Source organism: Diorhabda carinulata, chromosome 6 (genome assembly GCF_026250575.1).
Source record: "Diorhabda carinulata isolate Delta chromosome 6, icDioCari1.1, whole genome shotgun sequence".
Lineage (NCBI taxonomy): Eukaryota > Metazoa > Arthropoda > Insecta > Coleoptera > Chrysomelidae > Diorhabda > Diorhabda carinulata.
This window is the reverse complement of record NC_079465.1, coordinates 26,284,066-26,300,239: the sequence shown is the minus strand read 5'-3', so window position 1 is coordinate 26,300,239 and position 16,174 is coordinate 26,284,066. Positions and strand designations below refer to the sequence as shown.

Below are 16,174 nucleotides of genomic sequence, written 5' to 3'. Positions count from 1 at the left end.
TGTTTCTACAAAAATACAAATATTCACTTTAAATTTCTTTTTTCATCCTGTTCAATTCTAAATAATTATCCTGTAATAAAGAAAACTAAAGTGAAATTTAATGCAAATAATTAAGGAGTCTATCTATGATCTTATTAACTTAAAACACCACAGAGGATACCATCTTAGGGTAAAACACTATCTGTCATGTCACAAGTAACTAACCTTTTATTTGAAAATTTCTTTATTTCTATACAAATTACTTGTATATAACAATTAGTGAACTGATAATGTCATTTTATCATCTTCATTGATTTCGTCATTTTTTAATCTGCATAATGTTAGTGAAAACAGGTCTCTTGATAGTTTCAAATCCTAAGCAAATTGGAAATGTCTTAGGATCAATTCAAAAGCAAGTTAAAAGTACTTTATACATTCAACTTTTGTCAGCTCTAAGTGAACCCTTGGGTAGTTTCATTCCAAAAAAATGTAACGTGTGGCCTAAATTTAGTCCTACAATACATGGAATATATTCACAGGTAAGTATATTACTTCACCAATAATTTCTATACCTTCAGTTTTTATTTTTTAGGTGGCAAGATATTGTAGCGGATTAGATGTTAGAGTGTTACTTTCAGGTTTAAAATACAATATATCAAAGATTCACACACAAAAACCTATAGATTTGATCATATTAGATAAAACTTACCCAAGAAGTGAAATTGATAATTTTATTTCAACTAGAATAGACAATGTTACTAAGGAATACAAAGTGATGACGTTGGATACTGAACATATTGAAGATTTAGAAACTGATACCTTATTTGCTGATAAGAAATATAAGCACACAGTCTTGGGTGGAACTTTTGATAGATTGCATTTAGCCCATAAATTACTGTTGAGCGAAGCTGCTCTTAGAGCTACAAACACAGTTACAGTATGTTTATTGTCAATTGTTAATTCGGCTCTTTTCCATTAATTTTAGTGACTTGAAGTATCATAGATTCAAAATCTCTTAGCACTAAGGGAACATTTTCTTATTTGTTTTTTCATTTTTCCTGTTGTCCACTCTAGGGCGTTGGGAATGTATTCATTATTTATTTAATCATTTCTTTCATTTTCCCTGTCATGTGCCATTATAATTATTTGATTTACTGTCTGTTTTTGTTTTCCTATATCTGCTATTTGTTGGTTCCATGTTTTTTTTTGATCTGCCTCTCCTCCTTGTTTTCCATATTCCTTTTGTTAAAATATCTTGATCCATCTTTGTTAAATGTCCAAACCAGTTTAAAATTCTCTTAATTACTTCTTTGATTGTTTCTTATACTTTCATATCAGATTCTATCTATCCTAGTTTTTCCTTCTATTTTTCATAGGTACTTCATCTCCATTATGTTTACAATCTATTTTATTATTAGTTACTCATGTTTCATTTCTATACACCAGTGTTGGAATCTTGTGGATTGGAACTAGCAAATTCTCGTGTATGCCTTGCCTCGGTTTGGAAGATCTTTCCAACCAAGAAAAAAAACACTTAATTGGGGTGTTCTTCATATGAGTCTGCTCTGTTGGGCACAGCCATTAATCCTGGGTACTAGGTAGTTCCATTATTTAGTATTGAGGGTTCTAAGTCGTCCCTATTATTCCCTGTTGTGCTGTCTACTTCAACACCTTTATTATCAACAGTTTTAGGCACTGTCCATCAAAATGATTGGACATTCACTCTCAGTTTGCAGTCAGGATTTTTGCATGGCCAGTTTCTTCTACCTCGAATCTGATTTCTCCAATCATCTATGGTCGTTTCGAGGAGCAGATGACCAGAGGGTACATTGATTTTTAAAAACGTGGAGAAATGTATTACGGTGTAGTCAATGGCTTGTATACAATTATATGTTATCCAAATCGAAAAATTTTTCAAATACTTTGATTAAACAACCTTGAAAGTTTTGAAACTTCTTTTATTACTAATTTAGGAGATCAAAATTTTGTTTTTAGGTAGGTGTTACAGAGGAGAATATGCTTTTGAACAAACTTTTGTGGGAGTTCATTGAAGATATTGATGTAAGAGTGAAGAATGTTAAAGATTTCTTAGTTGATATTTGTCCGGAACTGGAATATAACATAGTTCCTATATCAGATCCATTCGGACCTGCCATAACTGATCCGACTATGGAACTAATAGTGGTGAGTCAGGAAACACTGAAGGGAGGAGAAAAAATTAATTCAAGTAAATATCTTTCATATTATTATTTAAAATATTTTTTTTATTTTGATTTAGAGTTATTTATATTTTGTTTCAGTAAGAAAAGAAAAAAATTTGTCCTTATTAGATATTCTTCCAGTCGAACTTGTAGACGAACCTAATCCGAATCCGATAGAAGAAACGAAAATTAGTTCAAGCACAACTAGAATAAGACTATTAGGCACAGTTTTGCAACCAATAGAAACTAACCACAATATTCCGAAATTACCTTATGTTATTGGTCTCACAGGCAAATATACGATTAATTTATTGAATTTTTATTTGATTGAATAATTTTATAGGTGGTATAGCTAGTGGAAAATCTGGTGTAGCATCCCATTTACAAAAATTAGGAGCGAAAATAATCAATTGTGATCTAATAGGTCATAGTGTGTATAAAAAAGGAAAACCGTGCCATGGAAAAATTGTTGAAGTTTTCGGAGACAAAGTTTTATCAAGTGATGGTGAAATCGACAGGAAAGTTTTAGGTGGAATTGTTTTTAAAAATAAAGTGAGTAGATATGTTTTTTTTATTAAACTTGAAGCTCTTTTTACCACACAATCATCTTAATTGATTTCCAGGGCTTTCGTGTTGTTTTTTCAACCATAATTTCCAGTGTTGTTTTATGTTGTTCCACTTTTTGCATATTTTCACTTATCACTTCTTCGTTATCAACATTTTAACAAGTTTTTCCATATTAACTGCTACTCTTGAGGGTTTATAATTTATTTGATCTTCCTTCTTCCTCATTATCAAAATTTGTATAGTTTTTACAAGATGAACCACTGCTCTTGATGGTTCATAGTTTACTTTGTCTTCACACTTAATCCGCAGATGTTTTCCAACCATTATTTCCATTGTTGTTTAATGTTCTTCCACTATTTGTCTGTCTTCACTGATCACTTCTTCATTATCAATATTTTCACAGTTCAGATTAACTTCTGCTCCCGAGGGTTTATAATTTATTTTGTCTTCCTATTTCCTCTTATCAAAATTTGCAGTTTTTTCCAGATTTATTACTGCTTTTGAGGATTCATAATTTATTTCATCTTTCCCCTTTTTATCCGCAGATGTTTTTTTGTTGTTTTTCCAACACTTAATTCCATTGTTGTGGTTGCTGTTCCATATATTTCCACTAATCAGTGCAGCAGTTAGTAATATGCATATGCATTTGGCAGTTTATGCTTTGTTATAAACAAGAAAGCACAAATACTGGTGAATCTCAGCTTTCAACACTAAATAAAAAATCTTGATCTCCTATAATAATTGTTTTCTCACTTTATCTGCAGGTGTTTTCTTAATATTACGTTTACAGCTCAATCTTTCATGTATATAATTTGTATTGTCACCTGAGGAGTTCTATTTCATTTGCTTCACGACTTTTGTACTGCCTTTTGTTAATTAATTTGAATTTTTCGGGACCTTAGTTGTCTTCAGCTGTTTTATTATCCTAACACATTAGACTTAACTCAATTACACTTTCCATAGGTCCATATTCGGTCCAAAGTACCATACAGTGTATTCTATTAGCATACTGGTAGTAAATTACAGAAAATTCAATTTAATTTGATATCTTAGTACTTGGATTTAATAACTATTTCCAAGCTTAAGCATCTAGGGTGACCCTTTTATTAGTAATTGATATCGAAAATGAATAAATTTCACATTTCAGGAAGATTTAAATAAATTAAATAGTTTAGTTTGGCCAGCAATTGCTCGAGAGGTACAAGACATCATTAAGAACAGTAATGCAAAAGTAATTGTTGTAGAAGCAGCGGTTTTATTAATGGCCAATTGGCAGAACTTATGCCATGAGGTAAGTTATCGAAATAAATGTACTTTTGATTCAATTGAGCACTATTTATTGCAGATATGGACAACAATAGTACCAAGAGAAGAGGCAATATCAAGATTGATACACCGGAACAGTTTAACACAAGAAGAAGCTACAAACAGAATAGATTCGCAACCTCCAAATAAAGTATACGTTAAATCCTCCCACGTTGTGTTCTGTACAGTTTGGCCTGTCGAATACACCAAAGAACAAGTAGTGAAAGCGTGGAATTTGTTGAGTGGAAGAATGCCATCGTGATTTTAATTTTTTACTTTATATATAAGTGTAAATATGTAAAATTGGGATAGTTGTATATTAGGATTGAAAGCAGGTAAAAATAAAAATTGTTTTTTAAAAAAAAGCAACAGTTTATTCAAACAGATAAATTAAAAGGAGGGTAACAAAATCTTAGTAATACCATTTAAATAATATCGTACAAGAATTTTAATAATTTCATTTTTAGGCATGTACAAATATCACTTCATTATATAAAAAAAAAACATCAAAAATTGATAATTAGATACTCAATAATTGCATTAGGGGTTACTGTTTGTTAATAAACATGTTTATTTAAAAAAAATTTGAAAAAATCACATTATTTTTAAAATAAGAGCGAATTTACAATTATCTACTCTCTAACTTTCTACTACACTATAAAATTTTAAAAATTATATCTTGATGAAATACAAATAGTCAAATAATTCAAATTTTGACATTTTGTAGTGACAATTACAGCCAATAAAACAAATCTAAATATCCTAAGTGTAAATGGAATAATTCCTTTTATAATCAGGAAGAATTGCATTCTAAAAGTTGACAGCCGTGTAATTGCAATGCCGTTACAGAAAAAAGTACAAATAATCAAAGTGTAATTGAAACCAATGTTCGTGTAACCGGGAAAATTACATTCTACATATTGGCAGCTGAGTGGTATCTGTGTTGTAAGATTTGTTATTAACATGACACATTCTATTTTAGTAGTTCTATGAAGAACCAGAGACCGAAGAAATCTTAAGACAATCACAAATCTTCAAATAATTAATAATGAGAAGTGATAATGAAGAAAACGACAGTAATATTTAAAATTCAAACTAATAGAACCTATGGAACTGTGTGAAGCTGAATTTATGAATTATGAAAAAGGAGATGCTAAAACTTGCATGTAAATAAAGTGGATGAAGTGGAAGGACGAATAAATTAGGAGATATTGCAACTAAACTTCAACCCTCCACTATTGACAGTAGTAAGATCACAATATGATGCAAATAAAAAACAATTTACAGGAAAAAATGTCAATACCAGGAACAACGAAACTAAAGAAACAATTATAAAAATATCATGAACTTTATTCGAGACATTTGGATCAAAAAATTATAAACCAAACTGTACTAAGACCTGTGAAACGGAACTATGAATATAATCAGGAGATCTTGCAACGACAGCCATTCACAAGCAAAAGTAGTAAGATCACAATGTTTAAGGTAGGTAGGTATGGAGACCAAAGAATAATTGTACAACAGTTGGAGAAGAAGATTGAATATCTTGAAATGCAAAAAATAAGATACATAGAAGAAAAATAGACCCTTTATACTAAAAATATTTTAAATATGAAGTATGCAGAAGAGAAATAAATACAACTAACAAATCAGTTAGAAAAGAAACTACGAAAGAAAAAATAGAATAAATTTGTTAACTAGCGTCAGAATAATATTACCAATTCCAATTTTAATTGAAATGTAATAAAAGACATCTAAAATAGTTTCATTAGAAATAGAAGGAGCAGTCTATTTAATACACTTTTTATCACATTTTTCTCAAATGTTATGAATTTTCCCAGTTCTTCCCCACACAGAAACATTTCACCGGATTAAATCAAATCAGAAATGAAATTTTTTACAGACACAACTTTGTTAAACATTTCTAAATTTGTTCGCCACCGTACAAGGTGTATTACGATGAGTTGACTCAATTAAAATTTGTGTATACGATAATTTTTCAAAAATTCACAATATAATTATTACTTTACAACTTTCTAATTAAGATACATCCTGTTTTTACAGTCACTTGATTCGGAACATCCTACTCCTAAAAATTTTCAATTATTCAATTTTTTTGCAAATTTTCAGTTTGTTCACAACAAAAATATCACAATTTGCCTCAATAACTAAACAATGGATGGATAGATGGAAGGAATTTGTTTCAACCTTTCCCAACCGATAAATGCAGTTAATAAAGGGGTAAGTTTGAGATCTACAGTTTGGATTTTCGAGGACTTCCCTCCACAAGACCCAAAAAGGGATTTCCAGAAGAAACCCTTCAAGAAAACTCTAATGACTAGTAACTTTTGTACCTAGGAGGAAGTGGTATGAGGGTTTCCTAAAACACTATCCCAAACAAGCCAAAATCTGACTTCGACATGAGGCTTAGTTACCGAAAAGAGACATGTACTGTTGGTTTCAAATTGTTTGAGACTACTTCATTAACCCTAATCCTGTTGGGTTCAAAATCTGTATATACAGGCATTGAGGCAGATGAAAAATTATAACTAACAGTGTTATTAACAGGTAATGCTGCTGTAGCAATAGCGTCTCCAATGATAGTTTTTAGATACAGTAGAATTCCCCTTTCAATGCAGCAACTTGGCGATGGGTCATTCCGAAAACGGGTAGATGGAATTGAGCTTGTGGCATTATACCCCAAAATCTACAAATGATTCCGTACCATTAACATCTACAGAGGATCCAATATCATCAACATTGTATCATCTACGGATGATACAATACCATCAACATCTACAGATGATCCAATAAATAATAATAAAACTCAATAAAAGACCAAAATAAAAAAGTCTGCTCGAAGTGAACACTTCACCTCAAGTAATAGAATATTGTAGAAAAAAAGTAGAGAATAGAGCAGAAGAAGCAGGAAAATGAGAAAAGAAATAGAAGAAAAGAAGGATTTAAAAACATCACCAACTGATGAAATCGAGTATTTAGAAGCATTAGATGACGTGTACGAGTCAGGAGAGAGTGAAGAAATGAAATTCATTGAAAAAGAGTTCATCGTGCCTTTCAGTCAAATCCAAAGCCTGGTCTCCAATGCTCATGTAGAGGATTAGCAGGAGAGGAGGATAACATACATCTTCAATAAAAGACTTCCCGTTGTTGAAAAATTGTAACATAATATTTTCAATTTTTCATGGATAAATGTGTTTTTAAATTTATATTTATAAAAATCAATTTTTTATTATTATAATAACGTTTTGAAATTTTTAAATAAAGTGATAACAAAGTTGGTAAGTTTATTTGAAGACTCAAGCATCTCACTATTGGTACATTTACCTTAGTTGCATTGAAATTTCTTGTATATTATGAAAATATGATGAAAAATAAGAAAAAAAATGTTGGAAATTTGTATAATTAAAAATCGTAGCTAACTAAAAATATTTCAAATGAAAATACTTTTCGTTAACTCATCGTGGTATACCCTGTACATTTAATTGTTGGAAAAATTAAAAAAAAAATTATCTCCAAAATGTGTGATGCAAAATATTTAAAAACTGGAATGTACTATAAACAATGTTTTTCGGGACTATTAAATATATTACAAATAAATAAATTAAAATTTGCAATGTTCAAAATTTTCTTTTCGTAATAGAAAACATTTTTAAATTAAATAACAACATACAACATTAAAATACAAAACTACGAGTGTTATACAAGATGTTTAACAAAATATATCCATTCAACAGATAAAGAAACCTTTAGTATAAATTATAACACCCTGTATTGAACACTTTAATCTACAATATTATATAAAATAATTAATTGTGCGATAATAATGATATTGCATGTGGACTTTTTTCTTATTATATTATCAATTTCATAATATTTCACATACAAAGTGTTCTTGAAACATTGCCGATACTTACAAACATACAGAAATAAAATATTTCAACTATTTGAACAGATTATAGAAAGTGACAATATAATTTGTATCTATTGGTTTATAACATTGCAAAAATTAAAGTAAATTAAAAGAAAATGAATCGCTACTTTATTACAATTCCCAAAATTGTAAGATACGCTCTCCTCTTCCTATAGAAGCACCGTTTGGCTTCTCGAATTGTAAAACTATCAATTTACTGAACTTTTTCACTTCCTTATCGAACATATCATCCCCAGTTTTATCCAAAACTTTACTTAGATCCCATTCGACCGATGGTAGAGGGGTATTTATGAATTTGGCAGCTGTAGAAACACTTGGCAATACATGGTTTTGTAATGTTTTAATTTCCCATAACGAACTATTGATAGCGTTAGATTTGGTTGGATCTCTTTCTTCCATTATGTAGGGATCTGTATTTGCTGTATCATGTTCTACATTGTTTAATAAACATTTCATACCTGGGTGTCTATAAAAAAGTACAGGAAAATTCAATTAACATACAAAACTAGATATAACATACCTACAATATTCTATAATCGATATAATAAATACCACACAGGTTAAAGAAGGTGTGTAGGGAAAAGAAATGGAGAACAGAATAAGGCCCATAGAAGAAAATTTTGTAAATAAACGCTTATGGTAACCTGAACACATCAAACAGTCTTCAAATCCATGTTTGGTGGTCGAAAACTGAACAAACTTCAGCTCAGAAACAACTAAACCTGCCTCTTTCGCAAGCTCGAATGTATCTTTCTTTCTGGACCAAAATGAGCTCTTGATATCTCTAGGAACGCCACTAGCCATTTTTCAGGTTAAGTTGCTAGTGATAAACAAATGGCCCAGGAAGGCTCAAAAGGCTTTGGGGGCAAGTTTAAGCTAGTGCGGGAGTGCAAACAAGCTCTGAAAGCACTAGTTAACAAAAACAAAGTAACCCTAATGTAGCTTACAGGCCACTAGGATATACCAGGAAATGAGGAAGTAGATAGCCTTGTTAAAAGAGAGGCAACTACTCCATACTTTGAATTGCAACTCTACTCTGGCCTCAAGAGATGCCACATCAATAATGAACTGAGAGAATGGCTAAAGAATCAAATAAGAAGCCTGAAGAACTTCTCATGATGACCACAAAGACATTAAACTTGTCTTCTGACAGGTTACTGATGTGCAAATACCACCCTAAGACGATGGGTATGATACAGAACTACAACTGCAAATTCTGCAAGCAAGACGAAGAAAAAAATGGTTGGATGCAGTGCGAGGTAGAACCGAATTGGAATGCAAATGTACAGAATTGCAACCTGTGTAAAAATTGTTAAATTAGTTGAAGACCGAAGAGAAAAGAAAAATAAGTCATGGGCCTTATAGGTCACTATAATAAAAAGAAATAAAAAGTTTTTATAGAAAGATAAATAATACTTTAGAAAAGAAATATAAAAAACAAAAATCTTGATCTCAAAAATTATTCTCTTGAACAAAAAGTTAATGAAGAATATGCAGAATCCTTAAAGAAGATATAAGAGAATGTGGAAAGGCAAAAAATAACAAAAAAACTGTAAATTACCTAAAAGATAATGGAAAAAAATATATAATTTAAATGCAGAGCAATGTACACAAATATAATTATTAAATGAACAAATTTCTGAAAATAAAATTAGAGTTATGAATCATTAAATTATAGTGGAAAAAAATAATAAGAAATAATCCAATTTTTAGAAATTCTTCCCTATAAAATTGTGATTCAAAGGAATTTATAGCAAAAACAATAAAGATCAATTAGCAAAACAAATAATATACAAAGTGAGACTTACCTAAGGATGAGATTCCCAATGAAATGACAAATTATAATAATATCCTCCGAAGGCGCTATCAACGCTAATCTTGCCATTCTTTTAGCAAAAGCGGCAACTAAATTCTCTGGTAGATGAGTAGAACTCAAAAACAAATCTGATAAATAGAACAGTCTAGCTTTATACTTGGTATGAAAAATTTCCGGTTCGAACATTGAATACAATTTTGTAAATATATTAGGATAGTCCAAATTGTGTACCTGAAAAATATATGTTCGCTTTTTCGGATTCCTGAGTGTAAGGTAACAATTTAACTGACCTGAATCATTGTAAATATGCCTTGGAGAGCAAGGAGGCTAATAGGTCCGCCAACGTCTAAAGAATCCATCAGAAAGTCTGTGAGTAATAGAGGTTTTTCTAGGTGCGTCATTATTTTTTCTAATAGTAAAATCAACATTTGCTTGTGAGTCTGAATACTATGTTCCCAATGCATAACACAATGCCATATTTTATTTAAACATTTCACCGTTACTGTTTCATCAAATGTGAAAAAATTTGCTAAAATTACACGAGGCTTTTATAAAAACTTCGTAACCCCAAAGTAGTAGATCATATTTTTTAGAAAACTAATTGAAATACAGCAGAGTAAATTTCAGTAGAACCTTTCAATAAATAACTGGATTTCCACTTTTCTTTTCAAGTAGCCCACTTTGCTTTGGTTTGATTAACAATGAAACCATAAATAAATGAGGGTTTGAATCAACTAAACAATATAAAAAAAATAATCACTTGGGGATAGATCTGCTAATCTGGAAGGTCACTTATTCACACAACATGAAAAAATAGAAAGATTTACCAAATAATTTGTTTATTGGAAGCAGGACAACCTTTTTGGGAACTATTCTTGAGCAATAATTTTAAAAAAAGTTGTATTTTCCATTTTGAATTATACTTTCATGAAACTCTATACGTTTGATATTATCCTCAGGAAATAAATCCAGGATTTTGAATGCAGTATTTATGTTAATCTTCTTCATTAGTTTCCTTCACTTTCTTTAGTCATTTGCTAATTCTCTTCACTCAATCCTTCCTACCTCATTATTTGGTAATATTCATATACACATACTGTTCAGTATGAATATTACCAAAGGTATATAAATGCCACTTTATTTTCTGGGTTATTTCTATTGGGAAATGATTGTGGATTTTTTTTTGTATTGTATGGTTGAACCCTTACTAATTCTGAACCTGTAGGGGGTAATGAAGATCGTGTTCCACGTTACTAAGTAGATAGCTGTGTTTTTAAAGTAGGAAAACTGTGCTTACGGATTAGGCAAATGGATTCAAATATGAATAAAGAAAGAACAGTCAATATTTTCAATCCCTGCAGTGAGTCCTATTGTAGTTTTAAGATTCACTCAACTTAAGTCTCATAACAGGTGCTCCAGAAGGGAAGGACAAAATAAACTGTTATAGATGTTGATAAGCTTAGTTAGAATTTTTTGGATAAACAGGCAATATTTAACTCCCATTTCAAAGAATCACTTGGTTGTATCAGCTATTTGGAAAATTTATGACAATGCAAACTTTATTATATACTGGCATTGTCTTTTTTTTAATGACTGTAGCAACAAAATCAATTATACTGTGACAAATTTTGAAACATTTTAAATTTGAGTCCGCTATGTTGAAAATGCTAGTTTAATGGAGTAAAAAAAACATTCAGCTACAAAGTTTGTTCTTATTTGTCACCCAAAATATTTATAAAAAGAAGAATCATAAATATACTGTATGCTACTGTAATTAAAAATAAAACCGGAGTTATAAACATTAAATTAAATATTTAAAATAAGTAATTAAATATTAGAACTCACCATTTTCTTCTCCGCAAAGAATTTTTGTTTCAACATTTTGATGCACTTGTAATTTTTCAAGTAATGATAAATAATTTAAGATATATATTTCATTTGGATTGGACTTTGCAGTTAGAGAAGGTAAAATTTTCCATGTGAAGAATAATATGTCATCAAACAACAAATATTCAGTGTATTTATTAATCAAATGGTGATTATTTTGCTTATTTGAAAGTAACTTCATAAGAATGGATTTCAGTTTGCTAAGTGGTACGTAATTGTCGAGAAATTCTTTGGTTTCTAAAGGGTATTTGCCTTCATATGAAAGTAAATTCATAGCAGTTGATAAACCTGAAACAAACAAAAAATACGTTAATTTATGCTTATTAATAAACCATACGGAAAAGAAAAATTACCTTGTGTCTGTAATTTATGAGAGCCATTTTCCATTGTGCTCAAAATTTTCGCATATATTTCTCCATACATAAATTTCAGCCACTGTTTATATTGATTTTCGGGCGTATTTTCTACCGGTTTCAGCGGAATTATCTCTATAAACATATCCCTATCTTTAAGCATATTTGTAAATATCAACTCTAATGATAGCAAACATGAAAGTTGATCCGCCCCATTATCAAAATAGTGAACAATTTCTTGTAATTTATCGGGTTCATTCCTGCACATAAGGAATTCCTGGACACGTAATCTTAATTGCTTAGATATTTTAATTGGTTTCTCTATCTGAGACATAGCTTAAAAGGTAAAAAATACGCAGTAAAAGTATGATCTACGCCTGTAGACAGGTTAAAGGCAATGTACATGAAGCTAGCTCATTGTTTAGAGAAACATGCAATGGTACCAACCCACTATTCACTAATATCAATGATACGCGTTTCGATAACCACGTTATCGTCTTCAGAGATAAAAGTAAACTGTTAGTTTGGAAATTTTACTTAAGTAAAAAAAAACGAGTTTTTTATTTTGAGATTGAATACTAAATTTTAATAAATTCCATAGAATTAGATTATCGTTGAAAAATAAACAATTTAATACGGTAACTTTGTTCACGCTATTGTGCTAAGTGAAGTTTGAGGGTAAGTTTGAACCACAGGTATCGACTTTTTCACGTTAACTGACAAACATTAGTTGAAATGTTACCGGTGGTCAGGCGGTAAGTTTAAACTTAGTCTAATATTAAGCTAACCCAGCTTTTTTAAATTGTTCACGTTTCTACGATATAACTTTGAGTATAGTGATTTGAAATGTCGGCTATATTGTCGTGGTGTATAAACTAGGATTTCATTTCATTTGTATATAAAGAATAAATTGAAAATAAAACACCACTAATAATAATAATTTTAACATATATAACGGAATATTCGCCCTCCAAGACAATATGGCAACTGGTTGTGACGTCATTCCGAAATTAGCTGACGAGTTTTGGTTATGCTAAGGCAACTGAAGATGTGTATTTCGTATTCGAAAACTCGACAGTGATTATGAAGAAATTATCAACATTATTCTCCACCACCTCATCGTTGCGAAGTAAAATTGGCCCATTTCTAATTCTAACGACGTGCTTGCACATGCGCCTTTACACCAGTTTTTTTAGGTTAAGTTTATATGGGCCGTATTTTGATTTTTAATATGGATACAAAAATAATCGATGGGTTTCTTGTCCACTGTGTATCCAATTAAAAACCACTGTACGATAAATCAGATGAAGGGTATAAAATGCGAAATATAAAAATTCGACCCAGTGCGAATGTGTCATGTATAGTACGAAATGAAAAATCTTGGAGTTTGCAACCCTTGTAGATCAAGTCAGTTTTTTAGTCTTGATTTGCATTAGGAATGCTAACATTATTTATCGTGTTCCGACCATTTCTGCTGATTATCACTTCACTTTCGAATTGAATTAGAAATATATCCTTATTGAAGTTGCATTGTTTAAGCAATTAAAATTTAAAACCAATATAAAGGGATTTTTTTTCTCGGAAAAGTTCAACTGTGGTTTTTAAATTAGAGCACCTTTATTTATTCTGGGTTTAAACGAAAGTTTGATCCATAGTTTAATATCTAGTTTAACCCTAAATTGTGAAATTGTGCCTTGTCCCATTTTTCAGTACATCTTTGGTGTCAATTGGGTAAATTATTTTATTTCTTCACAATAAATAAGAAGAATCTATTCCTGTCAAATTTTTATCAATATATGATTAGAGCCTGGATTAGAGATTCCGATTATTGTTACTTAAGTAGTTTATAGATAAGATTTTTAAGTTTATTTATCTGTAAGTCATATTCAATGAAGATAAACGAAAAAAATCTATGCGCGTTTGCGGTTTCTGCTACTCCAATCGATAAAGAAGGATATTTAAATAAAAGAGGGGAAGTGAACAAAAATTTCCAAAAAAGGTATTTTGTTTTGAAAGGAAACTTATTATTTTATTTTGATAAAAAAGGTGATAAGGAACCAGTTGGTGTTATTATTTTAGAAGGTTGTTCTATAGGTAAGTAATTAAGTGAATAATATTAATTCAATGTGATTATAATGGAACGTTTTTAGAACTAGCAGAAGATGACGCTCAGTATAGCTTCAAAATAGAATTTCATGGGCTTAACAATCGAAGTTATATCTTGGGAGCCGAATCCCAAGAATCTATGGAACAATGGATGAAAGCCTTAGCTTGTGCTGGTTATGATTATATGAAATTAATGGTAACTGAGCTACAAAGACAGTTGGATGATGTAGAAGGTAAGTTCGTTTATATTTATAAAACAATTTTTTTCTAATCAAATATTATAATTGGTTCTGCTTTTTAATGTTGCCTGAGGAAATGTTTTTAATTGGTTTTCTTATCATATTTTATAAAAAATTGATAAAAATATATTTAGTTGTATGTTATCTTACGAGATATCACAATTTTTATTGTTTCAATTGTCGTATGATGTATTAAAATAGCGTTTAAATCAAAATGGAAAATCAAATTGTCAGTTATGAAAGTGGTAAAAGTACTTTTTACGTGTATTTAGAGACGCCTATGCCGATTACACCTACACAGTCTACAGGTTCACCTGTTCCACCACCTAGGACGAGACATAATCCTTTTAATAGACCTGATAATCCCCATCAACGATCACATAGTCTAAGATCCAGTAATTCAGCCGCTAGTAAGTATTGAATTAACTTGATTGGGATTATAGGTTATTTTTTATTAGATTTTAATTAACAAATTTTCTATTTTTACAGTTTTTTTTATGAATATTTTCATTGTTATCCAATTGAGTTAAAGAAAAATTTTGATAGTGGAAATATTTTCTGATGTTTAGGTCGAATGGGGGATTCAAGGTATCCAGATGCAAGTTTAGCGAATGGTACTTCAAAATTTACAATAACATTTCGGGAATTACACAATTCTCACGGAAGACCAATTTTAAAGGATTATAATTATTGGAAATATCAACAAAAAGAAAAACACGATAACTGTGTAGATAACCTTATAAGTTTTTAACAGCATTATTGTTAGTTATACAACAACATTTTTATAACAGCACAAGTGCTAAATATAAACTGATTTCTTACCAAAGTCGTGCTTCTAATATGATTAAAGATTAAATTTAAAAAGTTGCTTGACATTCCGATAGTCGCTAGCCTAAAAGTCACTATGGATCTGTGAGATCCACCATTCTAAATCAATTTATTGATAAAAATTATCAATGAGTTTGTCTTAGAAAAACATATGATGAGTTTATTAATATATTTATTGAGTAATAAACATGGAACATAAAAAAACCGTTTACTTTTTGGAATAGTTATTCCAGATTTAATTGGATCGGGAAAATTTCTTGGAAACAATACAGAAATGGCTAGGAACTAAAGCTAAGCCTTATTATTTCTCACTCACTTCTGAGACACATCTATCAGTGCATACAAAGTCTATTGACTTTCGTTAAGAAGCAAGTACTACAAAGCTTGCTTTGGTTGGGGATCCGGGAAAATTTCTTGAATCCGGACCGTGCATCTCTCTTATAGATCCTTGACTAGTTCATTCTCAAGTTGCTTCAGAAAAAGTCGACGAGGTGGCAATGTATTTCCATTTTCTAAATGGACAAACTGAGAGTTTATTCCTGCAATGGCGAGGAGAGAAAAAATCACAAATCCATTTTCTTGTTCCTCTATGGACATTTCTCCTTTCTTCTTTAGCCGGCGCTATGGTCTTTTGAGAACCAGGGTCTCCTCAACAATCGACTTCCAATTCTTTCTGTGCCTCCAACGTCGAATCCATGGCTGGATCAGGCTCAAAGCCTTCTAACCAGCGAAGGTGCGGGTATCGATCAGATTTTGTCAATGATGTCTACACCTACTTTATGGTGGTTTTTTGTTACAGTTTCTGGCTTTTGGAGATAGTCGATGAACAATATTCCATACTCATCCCAAAATACCGAAGCCATAACCTTCCCTTACTGTTATCATTGATTTAATAATCTATCTTTTAAACCTTTACTTTTTTATGAATCGATTTATCAGGT

The 16,174-nt window shown here is 30.7% G+C and overlaps 3 protein-coding genes across 3 annotated transcripts; 2 read left to right on the top strand and 1 right to left on the bottom strand.

Annotated features, from left to right (window-relative positions):
* The first annotated feature begins 176 nt into the window (after positions 1-176).
* On the top strand, positions 177-4,407 carry LOC130894962 (bifunctional coenzyme A synthase-like). The gene is made up of 7 exons (XM_057802031.1): positions 177-518; positions 572-916; positions 1,975-2,206; positions 2,280-2,471; positions 2,524-2,732; positions 3,895-4,038; positions 4,093-4,407. Exons 1-7 carry the CDS (start codon positions 318-320, stop codon positions 4,312-4,314), a joined length of 1,545 nt encoding a protein of 514 aa, XP_057658014.1. The 5' UTR covers positions 177-317; the 3' UTR covers positions 4,315-4,407.
* On the bottom strand, positions 4,401-12,837 carry LOC130894963 (nucleolar complex protein 4 homolog A). The gene is made up of 5 exons (XM_057802032.1): positions 12,061-12,837; positions 11,666-11,995; positions 10,111-10,349; positions 9,813-10,051; positions 4,401-8,470 (listed from the first exon to the last, which is right to left on the bottom strand). The coding sequence occupies exons 1-5, from the start codon at positions 12,392-12,394 to the stop codon at positions 8,116-8,118; spliced, it is 1,497 nt and encodes a 498-aa protein (XP_057658015.1). The 5' UTR covers positions 12,395-12,837; the 3' UTR covers positions 4,401-8,115.
* Positions 12,838-13,478: 641 nt separating this feature from the next.
* LOC130895642 (sesquipedalian-1-like) lies at positions 13,479-15,715 on the top strand. The gene is made up of 4 exons (XM_057803071.1): positions 13,479-14,154; positions 14,211-14,399; positions 14,678-14,815; positions 14,975-15,715. Exons 1-4 carry the CDS (start codon positions 13,950-13,952, stop codon positions 15,154-15,156), a joined length of 714 nt encoding a protein of 237 aa, XP_057659054.1. The 5' UTR covers positions 13,479-13,949; the 3' UTR covers positions 15,157-15,715.
* Positions 15,716-16,174: the final 459 nt, after the last annotated feature.

Coding starts and splice junctions, on each gene's coding strand:
- LOC130894963 (XM_057802032.1), bottom strand. CDS start 12,394: ATGTCTCAGATAGAGAAACCAATTAAAATATCTAAGCAATTAAGATTA. Junction 11,996..12,060: donor TCATAAATTACAGACACAAG/GTAATTTTTCTT, acceptor TGTTTGTTTCAG/GTTTATCAACTGCTATGAAT. Junction 10,350..11,665: donor TCTTTGCGGAGAAGAAAATG/GTGAGTTCTAAT, acceptor GTGTAATTTTAG/CAAATTTTTTCACATTTGAT.
- LOC130894962 (XM_057802031.1), top strand. CDS start 318: ATGTTAGTGAAAACAGGTCTCTTGATAGTTTCAAATCCTAAGCAAATT. Junction 519..571: donor TACATGGAATATATTCACAG/GTAAGTATATTA, acceptor TTTATTTTTTAG/GTGGCAAGATATTGTAGCGG. Junction 2,472..2,523: donor TTATGTTATTGGTCTCACAG/GCAAATATACGA, acceptor ATAATTTTATAG/GTGGTATAGCTAGTGGAAAA.
- LOC130895642 (XM_057803071.1), top strand. CDS start 13,950: ATGAAGATAAACGAAAAAAATCTATGCGCGTTTGCGGTTTCTGCTACT. Junction 14,155..14,210: donor TTTAGAAGGTTGTTCTATAG/GTAAGTAATTAA, acceptor GAACGTTTTTAG/AACTAGCAGAAGATGACGCT. Junction 14,816..14,974: donor ATCCAGTAATTCAGCCGCTA/GTAAGTATTGAA, acceptor TCTGATGTTTAG/GTCGAATGGGGGATTCAAGG.